General features: G+C 43.4%; 1 protein-coding gene across 1 annotated transcript in view; it reads right to left on the reverse strand.

Moving 5' to 3' along the window:
- Positions 1 to 417: 417 nt before the first annotated feature.
- ADCY10 (adenylate cyclase 10) overlaps positions 418 to 12095 on the reverse strand; it is an 83105-nt gene continuing 71427 nt past the window's right edge. Inside the window, exons 27-33 of the mRNA XM_072732946.1 lie at positions 9399 to 9603; positions 9225 to 9321; positions 8424 to 8539; positions 7481 to 7598; positions 5944 to 6139; positions 1300 to 1488; positions 418 to 730 (exon numbers count right to left, since the gene is read on the reverse strand). Of these exons, the coding sequence (XP_072589047.1) occupies positions 569 to 730; positions 1300 to 1488; positions 5944 to 6139; positions 7481 to 7598; positions 8424 to 8539; positions 9225 to 9321; positions 9399 to 9603 (1083 nt within the window). The 3' untranslated portion in view covers positions 418 to 568. The remainder of the gene's footprint in view (positions 731 to 1299; positions 1489 to 5943; positions 6140 to 7480; positions 7599 to 8423; positions 8540 to 9224; positions 9322 to 9398; positions 9604 to 12095) is intronic.

Raw genomic sequence — 12095 nt, forward strand, 5'->3', positions numbered from 1 at the left:
CTGGAGTCCCGGGATCGAATTCTGCATCAGTGTCCCTGCATGGACTCTGCTTATGTCTCTGCCTCTCTCTCTCTCTTTCTCTCTCTCTCTCTCTCATGAATAAATAAAATCTTTTTAAAAAATGTGTCTTTTCAAATCTTGCCCTTACAGACCAAGAGAAGAATTTGCCATTTGCAATATGGTGCTACAAAAAGTGGAACAACTAGACATGTAAAAATAACATTTTCAGTTTAATATATTAACTAGAAATGTATCTGTCACAACACATACCATTTTGATATTGATATTTTTCCGCAGGACACACATTTTGCATGGGTCAAAATGAACAGGTCAAGTTGAAAATGAGAGCCAAAGGCAGTTTGTATAAAACTGGGAGAGAGTAAGCATGACCCTGCTGATCCTGTCTGACCCTCTAGGAAGAGGGAAGAAACCAGTGTATTTGGTTCTGTGTCTGGAACAGAAGAGAATGTGCAGGGACCTGGGGGGTGCCGGCTATGAGGAAAGGTTAATAATGGATAATCGCAAGAGAAGGAGTCTTCCTGAAATCTTTGTCCTCTTTCATGAAATGTTAGAAAGGATTGTCCAGGATATTAATTCTCATCAGGAATTTGTTTCTCTGAATATCCTGCATCTTTACCTTGCCAGATACAATGTTTTCCCATGATGGGAGACTCGAGATTGTTTTAAGCCATTGGTTTTCTGTTAACTCAGAGCTTGAGTACCACCAATCCTGCGAGTAGGGAGAAGGCAAAGGATTAATTAGTGCTCTTCAACTTGCGTGACCAAGGTTGATCTCATACAGGACTGGTTCCAGTGTCCAGCTTTCAAAACTGAGTGAACCCACTGACAAAATGTTGAATTTTGCTGCCCAAACTCAGATGCTGACACGATTCTTTAAATAAACACATATAAGCACACATCCATTCACTTGTTCAACAAATACTGAGTGCAAGGTGGGGTGCTGGATGCTACGTGTGATTTTTGCCTTCTAAGAGTTCACGTTCTCAAGGGGGAGGAAAGACATGCATAGCAACATAACACAATGTAGAGAGTGCTGAGGGCCACAACGATGGGGCAGAGATCTTCCTGAAGCAGATATGAATGTGAGGGAGATTCTATGGGAACTTGAAGAGACGGCACACACACCCGAACTATGGATCTCTAACCCCTTTCAGGAAGAGTCCAGAAAGGCCTGTGATGGTCTTCCATGCTTGGGGAAACCTACTAGGCAATAGGTTTCTGGGGCTTCCTTAGAAGGGTGGGCATCCCCATCCTGGCTTGCTGGATGATGGTACATACTTTGTTCATGCTCAGCCAGCATTTCTCCAGCACATTCCCTTGTGTTTCACAGAGCTGTATGGCTGTGTTCAGGAAGAGGTCACAGTTCTGCCCGTCTCCCATTAGTATACAGACATAGGCCATCAGGTGGTAGAGCCTTGGGTAGAAGACAGGACCAGTGGTATTCTGAGCCACTAAACTCTCCAAGTTCTAAAGGAAAAACAGCATATCTGAGTCAGAAATTAGTCCTTGGCCACAAAGATTTTTCCTCTGCAGATGATTTGGAACATTTCAAAGATTTAAGCAATCAAATGAAAAAGTGTATTACAGAGACATACATACATGTCACCTTGTATGGTGACACATGTCAAGTGAAGTAGCCTCAGACCAAGAATGTGATATGGATGGGCTTACCACCCTTCTCTGCAACCACGTTAAAAAAAAATCTTTTCAGGGGTGCCTGGGTGACTCAGTCGGTTAAGCATCTCCCTTCCACTCAGGTCATGATCTTGGGGTCCTGGGGTCAAGCCTCCCTCACCTCCACACACACACTGGGCTTCCTGCTCAGTGAGGAGTCTGCTTCTTCCTCTCCTTCTGTTCCTTCCCCCCTGCTCATGCTCGCTCCCTCTTTCTCTCTCAAATAAATAAATAAATAAATAATCTTAAAAAAATTTTTTTTGATTAGCAAGGCAATATAAGTTATTGTTCAAAATTTAGGGAAAAAAGTATAGACTAAGAATTACCCATAAGCCTAGGATGGAGAAATACTTTTAATATTTGGGTACATGCTTTCCCACTTATTTCTTTGCCTCTCTCTCTCTCTAAAACAACAACAACAAAAATAAGCAGTCTGGATGTAACATGATAAGGAGAGGGAATTATGTCATACTAGAGAAGATGCGGCCTATCAAGTGTCACCTGTCAATTCCAGCCAAAGGCTGCCCTACTTTGACTGTGGGCTTAGAGTCACCAGGTACTCCAGTTTTTTGTGTTTGTTTGTTTGTTTTGTTTTAAATATTCTTATTTATTTATCCATGAGAGACACAGATTGAGAGAGAGAGAGGTAGAGACACAGACTGAGGGAGAAGCAGGCTCCCCGCAAGGAGCCCAATGCAGGACTCGATCCCAGATCCCAGGATCATGCTCTGGGCCAAAGGCAGATGCTCAACCACGAACCACCCAGGCATCCCAACACTACAGTTTTTAAAAGTAGAGTCAGAGATTCAGAATTTTTATGTCAAATATCCCAATGTTTAAATGCACCATTTTTGACTCAACCAAAGTCTTCTTTGTGAAGTATATATAGTTTTCATTTTCTCCTAGTTTTTTAATGTTATGAACCTGAGATTAATACCTTCATAGATAAGTTTTTTCTTTGCCATCAGATTTTTCCTTAGGATAATTCCCAGGAAGAGAATTAACTGATGTGCATATTTTAAAGATATTTTGCCAGAATGCTCCCAGAAAGTTTATGGGAGTCTTTCGGAGTATGAATGTGTCTTCTTTCATGTCTTTGCTAATTTGATAGTCAATGAAACAGTATCTTATTGTATTTACTTCAGTATTATAGAAACGGAGTTGAACATTGAGTTTTCCTGACCAATCTGTTCCATGTCTATTTCATTCATCAGTTATTTAAGAAATGAAACCTACTGTGAACAAGACATTGCTCTGTGTCCCATGGGAGAGCTTACAGTGGGCTCTTCACGTGTGCTCCCACGTTCCCCCAGCATCCTCTACCTAGGCTTCCCAGCCCTGGGCCCCCTCCCCCACCTACTTTTCTAACTCGGTAAATCACAAAGTCCTTGAGTGCAGAGACAATATTTTTCTCATCTTTATTGTAACCCAGGAGTACCTACTCTATTTTTAACCTGTACTCTGTCTTTGGGATGGGTGAGTTTTATCACTTTACTACTCATTAAATAAAGATGTGTTTCTTTTCAGCACCTGCTAGTTTATCTATCTGGATTTTCATAATATCACTTTGGCCAAAAGTGTGGCACACCTTTATTAGTAATCAATATTTTAAAAAGATAATGACAGCCAGTTCACTTGTCATATGTAATGTGCCTGGCATTTGGAAGAAAAAAAAAAAGAATGTTTGAATAAATCATGTGTAATATGGTAAAAAACAAACAAACCTATTTTAAAAAAAAGATTACTTATTTATTTATTTGAACAGAGAGAGTACGCACAAGCAGGAGGATCAGCAGGCAGAGGGAGAGGTCCTGCTTCCAGGACCCTGAGATCATGACTCCAGCAAAAGTCAGACGCTTAATCAACTGAGCCACCCAGGTGCGTCCCCTATTTTTTCTGACCAACATGGAGTTAAGCATGTCTCAAATCCCACATAGGTCATTCTTTCAACTCAAGGAAAGACATTTACTCTATCAAATTACATGAAATTACATAATAATTACATGAAACGAAATAATACATAATAATTACATGAGACGAAATAATGTTTTATAAAACCAAGCAAGTCCTGAATGTGAGTCAGTAGAATGCTTTATGCATCAGAAATAATAAACACATGCTCTATGGCAAAGAGTACATATCTCTAAGCGGTGCTGACAATGGCCTATAAGTGGTGTGAACAAGTTGCAGGAAGAGACACGTGGGTGTTGTGTGAGTATGGTAGCTCAAGGCTCCTACCTGGGCAGATGGAAGGCTCTCTGCAGTTGGGAAAAGGACCTCCCTCCTAATGAGGTTCTCAAGATTAAAGAAGCTACTATAGGGATGCCAGGGTGGCTCAGCAGTTGAGTGTTTGCCTTTGGGTCAGGTCATGATGCTGGGGTCCTGGGATTCGAGTCCTTCATCAGTCTCCCTTCAAGGAGCCTGCTTCTCCCTCTACCTCTCTCTCTGTGTCTCTCATGAACAAATAAATAAAATCTTAAAAAAAAAAAAAATAAAAGAGCTACTAGACTTTAAGGTGCCTTGAAGTCCCAGAATGCCTTGTTTTGAAATATTTTAACATCTCTGAAATAGGGACACTCCTAAATTTTCAGCATCTGGATTCTGCTTACAAACTTAAGGAACCTGCAAGCAGTTTCTTTTCTTTTCTTTTTTTAAAGATTTTATTTATTTGAGAGAAAGAGAGAGAGGAGAGAGAAGGAGCAGGCGGAGGGGCAGAGGGAGAGGGAGAAGCAGACTCCTTGCTCAGGACTCAGAGACTCCGGGATCATGACCTAAACCAAAGGCAGATGTTTAACCAACTGAGCCACCCAGGTGCCCCCTGTGAGCAGATTCTTCCTTAGATCATGAGAAAGTAGTTTGGTCAACATCTTGATTTTAAAGATTTCTAAGACCCCTAAGCAGAGAACCCAGATAAGCCTGTCCAGACTTCTGATCTGCCAAACCGTGAGATAAAAGGTTTGTGTTATGTAAGCTGTTAGTTGTGCTGAGGCCCCAGCAATAGAAAACTAATACACCTGTGCTTAGTCTTTTTTTTTTTTTTTAAGATTTTATTTATTCATTCATGAGAGACACAGAGAGAGAGAGAGAGAGGCAGAGACACAGGCAGAGGGAGAAGCAGGCTCCATGCAGGGAGCCCAATGTGGGACTTGATCCCAGGTCTCCAGGAATCCACCCTGGGCTGAAGGCAGCGGTAAACCACTGAGCCACCCGGGCTGCCCCGTACTTAGTTTTTAAGTGAACAAGGCAAACAAGCGTCAAGTCAATACCGGAGATCCAGCCGTTTGCTCCCTTGGAGGGCTTGCCCCATCTCGGCTGTAAGCCTAGAGCCAATAGCAGGTGTAATTTGTTCCTGCCTTGTACTCCTACTGCTGTACCTGGTGGTTACTACATATCAGCTGAATATTTTATTGATGTATGGATTTTTGCACTCAGCACAATTTTGTTCAGGGAGTGGAAGATATGCATTCTGTAATGCTTATATTGAAGTGTTTGAAGATGCATTTTACAAGTTTCTTTTAGGATGTTAACTTAAAAGACACATTCAGGGGGTGCCTGGGTGGTTCAGTTAGTTTAGCATCTGCCTTTGGTTTGGGTCGTGATCCTGGGGTCCTGGGATCAAGCCCTGCATTGGGCTCCCTGCTCAGTGGGGAGTCTGCTTCTCATCTCTCCCTCTGCCTGCTGCTCTGCCTTCTTGTGTACTTTCTCTCTCTGTCAAATAAATAAACAAAATCTTAAAAAAAAAAAAAGGTGAGAGACACATTTAGGGTCAGCTGAACAATTTAAATTTCCTCGTGCAAAGACTTAACCTACCAAGATGTTTATCACAGGAACAAGAATAAAATGCTACAAAAAATTTCTGTCCCAGAACAGTTTGGCATATCTTCTAACAAGATCTATGAGATTTATCTATAAGAGAAAATACTATGCTTCCTTTTAATTCATGGTATAGAAAACAATCTACTGGCATGAAATTATTCACAATATATTTTATTTGGTAGCACGTTTAAAAAATAGAAATGTGTGCCTGTGCGCATACAGAAAGAAAACTCAAGCAGTGGTGTCTCTGTAGGTAAAAAGTGGTTATCTCTGAGAAGTAAGGTTGTGGGCAATTTGTATTTTCTTCTAATCTGGGGAGAAGGAGTTATCTTAAGAATTTGTGCTATAAACATATAAATTCTGGAATCCAAGAAAATTATCGGAGGGAGGCAGACAGAAATCCACTTAAGGAGTGGTCTGTCCTGGGCTTACCTTGAGTAGCTCGACTCCACTATCTTGAGCATTTTCAGATTGATCTTCAATCTGCTTTTGAAGGTAGAGAACTTGTCCCTCCATGTACCTACTGATGCCCTCATAGTAAAGAGCTGTCGGTGTTCTTCTTGACACTAAGTTTTTAGCTCTATTGGAAAATATGTGAAAGTCGTCCCATTCCTGGAGCCTGGCATACCTGTGCCATCACAGAAGAACACAAATCAGAGCTGACCTTGGGATGAGCTGAGGTTCAGAAATGGGTCTCTCTGCAAGTAGAGTGCCTGGTACCCAGGCCCAGAAACCTGCCACCCACTCCCTGGTATGGGAAGGATGTGTGATATGGAGCAGGACAAGAATAGAATTTTTTGATGGTTTGAGACAAGCAGAATCCTGGGGAATGCTCAGGTAATATTAGCAACCACTTATTTAACTCTTTGGAAACTAGATAAAGTGAAGGATCTTAGACACTTGGAGCTATACATTCTAGAGCTTGAAGAAATTGCTCCACTTCCAAAGGGAAATGGCCTAGGCCAGTGCTACTCAAAGTGTGGGCTACAGATGGGGATCACCAGCGTCACCTGGATGTCCCTTAGAAATGCAGACTTGTTGGTCCAAGACAAGTCTGAGGAATCAGACACTCTGGAGATGGGGCCAGGAATCTGTGTTAACAAGTGTTAACAAGGCATGTCTGGGTGGCTCAGTAGTTGAGTGTCTGCCTTCAGCTCAGGATCCCAGGATCCGGGATCCGGTCCCACACTGGGCTCCCCACAGCAGCCTGCTTCTCCCTCTGCCTATGTTTCTATCTCTCTCTGTCTCTCATGAATAAATAAAACCTTAAAAAAAAAAAAAAGGAGGGAGAACGGCTTATTGGTGACTGGGGAAGGAGGTAGGCAGGTGGAGCCTGGTACCTGGCCTCTCTAGCCTGAGGGGCAGTGAGGCCCATAGGGTGGGAGCTTCCGGTAGCTCTTCTCTCCACCATGTGGTGGAAAGAGGTCTTTCTTGAAGGGGGAGAACTGCAGTTTTCCAGAACTGCCTGCTGCCAAGGGGGCAAGGTTAATACTGGGCTTCAAAAGTAGGAAGCCCACCTACTTGCACACATAAGCCACACCCTCCCACATCAGTTCTAGCAACAATGTTTTTCAACATAATTCCATCTTGATCGGGGCGGTGGGTGGGCAAGTGGTGCGTTTATGAGTCTCCCTCAAACACCAAGATACACCTCCAAAGCAAGTACTCTTACTCCTCTCTGTGTTACTGTGCCATGGTGTAATAAATGCTTGTAATAAATGTAATAAATGTAAGCATGTAATAAATGCTTGTAGCGCTGAGTGCACCTGAGGTGGTCTTGCTGGAGGGGGATGAACTAGGTGACCCCCCAGGTGCCTTTCAGTTATAGCTGTCTCAAGCATAAATTATAAATTCTTTTCTTTCTATCTTTTCTTTTCTTTCTTTTTTTTTTTTTAATATCATAAGACTCTTATTCAGGATTCAACATTTTCTAATTTGGGAGTTTAGTGATATGCAAACACATTGTTACCAGACAGCAACACTGGAGTAAAGTCCCAGGAGGATTCCACTTTGGAATTTGAGGATTCTGTTGTCTTCATTTTGGTATATGAATTCCAAACATTCTTCAAATGTCTTATAAACAAAGCCTAAAAGAGAAATAGGAAAGCTTGGGTGGTGGGTTGGGGTGGTCCTGTTCTGGCCTAGTAGCTCCCAGGCAGGTTTCCCACTGTGGGGAGAGGCCAGAGTCTCTGTTGACTTTATGAATTGTCCAGTGGATGGCAACCACTTTGTGAGCACACTGCCCTGTGTTCACAGAGTTCCAGCTTTTGTGGAAGTGTATGCACACAGGGCACAACTCCATAGGATTGACCAGACAGGAGTGGAGGTTAAACCAGGCCTCCCTGAGGGACCCTGGACTTCCCCATCTCCCCACTGGTGATTCCCTTGTTGGCAGCAGTATCTGTAACCCTTTTCAAGACCACATGGTGGGGAATGAATGCCCAGCTTGGCCCCACTGGTTTACTATGGACACTAAGGGCCGCCTACTTGGTGTAACCAGGAATTATAGGGACAGAACTTGTTCTCTGAATCTCCAACAGCTACCAGGGCCTGGACTCGTTAGCCATTTAACCCTTCATCCTAAAACATCAAGTTTTTAAATATATTCTGCTAACAAGTACTCTAGTAAAAGAAACATAGTAAAACATTGTTGTCACTACCACTTGTGTGTAAATAGATCTAGATGCTAACCTGGCAGCTTCTTGTGAACTAAATTCTCTTCCTTGTTGGTCCTTCACCATCCTTGCACCTTCCAGATGGCTCCTCAGCTCTTACACCAGGCTCTCCCCCTCCCTGTCTTATATGTCTTTCCAGACAGAGCCCTAGTGGTCTCAAGACCCCAGCTCCCACAGCACCACACCGACACACATACCACATCCCCAATTTCTTGTAAATTCCAAAGCCACATTTACCAGAATAAAGCATGATGTCCAGGCAGACAAAATAGAAAAATGCTTTGCTAAAGATGTGCTCTTCCATTATAGAAAGGTCCCACAGCCAGCCCAGCACCTGGACCAGTTGCTTGTTTCTGTGGCAAAGGAAGGTGGTAAGATTAGGAAGTGCTGGGGAGGAGAGGAAGGAGGTTAGTAATGATCTCCTCTCCATGCTACCCAGAGTTCCAGATCAAATATGGCCCTGATACAGATTTCAAAGCCACTCCCAAATCTCAAATTGGCTCTTGGCTCAAACTGTTGTCACAGACCTGTGTCTATCACAGGGCAGCCAGATTTGGGCCAAGCTGGCAGGACCTTTGCTCCTGGCTGCTCTTCTCTGGACATTTGACTCCCCTGTTTTGACTCTTCCTGTTTCCTCTCCCTGCCAGTGGAGCACCCCATCCCCCACAGCAGGATGATGGGCTGACTCTCCTCCAGTTACTGACCAGAGTAGACAAACTAGGGATGATGTATGTAAGAGACTGCTGTGCAGGGGTGCCTGGCTAGCTCCATCAGTGGAGCATACAACTCTCGATCTCGGGGTTGTATAAGTTTGAGCCCACATTGGATGTAGAGACTACTTTAAAAAAATAATAAAATCTTAAAAGAAAAAGAAGGCTATGCAAATAGCAGTGGTATCCCAAAGACTATGATTATCAGTCACATCATGCCATAGATCCCACTCCCTTGTCACCCCATGGTCAGGGTAAAGTGAGCCCAGAATGCTCAATTATTATGGCTTCCTCCCTCTAATTTTGGAAAATACTTTCAGCTAAATACCTGTTTTTCAAGAAGAGAGATTTACTAAGCCAGCAGAGGACCCTATAGCGTCTGTTGGGATTCTGGAGCAGTGCCCACATCTTGTGGGCTCGAGATCCTGGGAAGAAAACAATTCCAGTGTATTTCAAGGTGTCACTTGTATCTGCATGTCCCTTCTTGCCCAGACAAACTTACCTAAGTCAATGGCCAAGTCCAAGTGACCCATTAAAAGCTTGGTGTAGCCCAGTTTATCAGCCACATATGACATGATTTCAATGCTTGAGTCTTTCAGGGGGAGACTGGAGATCCGTTCCATGGCCATGATTTCATATTTGAACCACATACCCTGGTAGCCGGCCAGCTGGTGGTACAGTGAATAGTCCAGGTAGGCCTTAATGATCTGAAATGGCAGCAGTGGAAAAGAGAAGTGGCAAAACTGAGAAGGAACCCAAAGCAGAAAGCTTGGGGACATCGCCCAATGTTGGCCAGTCCATTGAGGATGGAGCCGGTCCTTAGGCCAAGGCATGGGCTTAGGTACAGAAATTTCTTTTTAAAGATTTTATTTATTTATTCATGAGGGAGAGAGAGAGAAAGAGAGAGAGAGAGACAGAGAGAGACAGAGAGAGGCAGAGACACAGGCAGAGAGAGAAGCAGGCTCCATGCAGGGAGCCCAGACGTGGGACTGGACGTTGGACTCGATCCTGGGTCTCCAGGATCAGGCCCTGGGCTGAAGGCGGTGCTAAACCGCTGAGCCACCCGGGCTGCCCTTAGGTACAGAAATTAAACTGGGTCTCTGCCACCTGTTAATTGGATTATCCAGGACAAGCTCGATGGTTCCTCTTATCCACAGAGTCCTTAAGCAAAATATAAGAGTTTTAATTTTTGTGAAAAATAAGAGCAGTGGCTTATATATGTGAATATATGATTGCGTAGCAAAAAGCCTGGAAGGACTCACTCCATGGTGCATATCTGGGGAGGAATCTGAGGGACAAGAGGGACTTTACTTTTTACTTTATACATTTATGTGATGTTTTAATTTTTATAACAAGTGTGTATACTTCTATTTAACAAAAAAGAAGGGTGGGTTTGGTTTGTTTACTTTTAAAAAGAGGAAAGAGTAGTTGTAAACTGAATTGAGAGACTTCTGAGAAGTCGGTTATTTACTCTATAAGCAACTCTTTTAAATGATAAAGTTGCCCCAGAATATAAATGCTTAGGGACAGGTGAAGAGAAAGCTTAAAAAAAAAAAAAAAAGTGTTCCTAATGATAGAAGGAAGCCCCATTAGTAGGGAGGCATTTAGGAGAAGAGAACTTTTTTTTCTGTAGAATTCTTCAAATCACACAAAATAAGCAGTCCACAAAGTCTGTGTTACAGACAGGTCTGGGGACATTTGTTAAACCACAAAGTCAATCTGAGGAAGTTCCTGTATTCTTGTTCTGGGCTGTGTTTCAGATGCTGCTACCACAAGGGAAGGGCAGCTGGAAATTGTGGACCAGGAGAGGACTGGCGGGCAAATGAAATGTCCAAAGCTGTGACTGAGCCCAGGACTTCTTGGATTTGGACCAAGAACACAGAGTCCAACTGCTTTACTTTATGGGGAAAATACACAGCTTGGAGGTTATGTGGTTTGCCAGTGGTCACACCACAGATAGGTGAAGTTCCGGAAACTACTCTCTTGGGGCTCATTCTGGGTCTTTCTGTTATCCAACAATGAGTGTCTCGTCTGCTTCTGAGCACCCAGGGGAGCACTGGCCAGGCTGCTCTGCCCTCAGTCATGGCCACATTGTTAACAAGCCTCTTTTTTTTTTTTTTTTTAGTTCTTTTTTAATTTTTTTAATTTTTTAATTTATGATAGTCACAGAGAGAGAGAGAGAAAGAGAGAGAGAGGCAGAGACACAGGCAGAGGGAGAAGCAGGCTCCATGCACTGGAAGCCCGATGTGGGATTCGATCCCGAGTCTCCAGGATCGCGCCCCGGGCCAAAGGCAGGCGCCAAACTGCTGCGCCACCCAGGGATCCCCAACAAGCCTCTTTTGATTCACTTTCCAATTTTGGCTTTCCCATTATGGTCTCCTGTCCCCTAGTGCCACCATGTTTTTAAGAGACACCTCGCAAATATGAAGGGGAAGTAAAGCATTTTATTCACTAAATATTTCTTGAGAATGTGCCAGACACTCTTATTGATGCTCAGGATATGACAAAGGTGACAGACAAGGTCCCCACTCTCATAGAGTTTACAGGCCAGTAGTGGACACAGGCTACACACTAACAAAGGAGCAAACAAGAAAATGTCAGATGGTACTAAGAGCTACTAAAATAGTGACAGGTTGAAGAGTCAATGGGTCAGGAAGGGCCTATGCAGGAGATGACCTTCTGCTAAGCACAGGGAGCCACAAGAGGAGGATGGGCAGAGGGCTATATTTGATGGGCTTTATGCATATTTATGTCTTCTCAGCTTTTGAAAGGTACTAATATGCTGGGGACAGACTCCTGGCTAAGAATTTAAGCTCCTCCAACATTTGCAGAGTGGCTTGACCATTTCCCTTAATTCTTGATAATTAATCACTTCAAGAGAAAGTTACTGCTCCAGAAGGAACCTAGACTTGATGCAATTTTTTTAAAGATTTTATTTATTTATTCATAGAGACACACACAGAGAGAGAGAGAGAGAGGCAGAGACACAGACAGAGGGAGAAGCAGGCTCCATGCAGGGAGTCCGATGTGGGACTCGATCCAGGGTCCCCAGGATCACACCCCAGGCTGCAGGCAGCGCTACACCGCTGCACCACCAGGGCTGCCCTGACTTGATGCATTTTTATAAAAGAACCAGATCATTCATTAGATGAACTGGATTTAGCTTAATAATTTCTTGATCTTGTCTCTTGGAGTTTCC

This window comes from Vulpes vulpes, chromosome 13, assembly GCF_048418805.1.
Source record: "Vulpes vulpes isolate BD-2025 chromosome 13, VulVul3, whole genome shotgun sequence".
Classification (NCBI taxonomy): Eukaryota; Metazoa; Chordata; class Mammalia; order Carnivora; family Canidae; genus Vulpes; species Vulpes vulpes.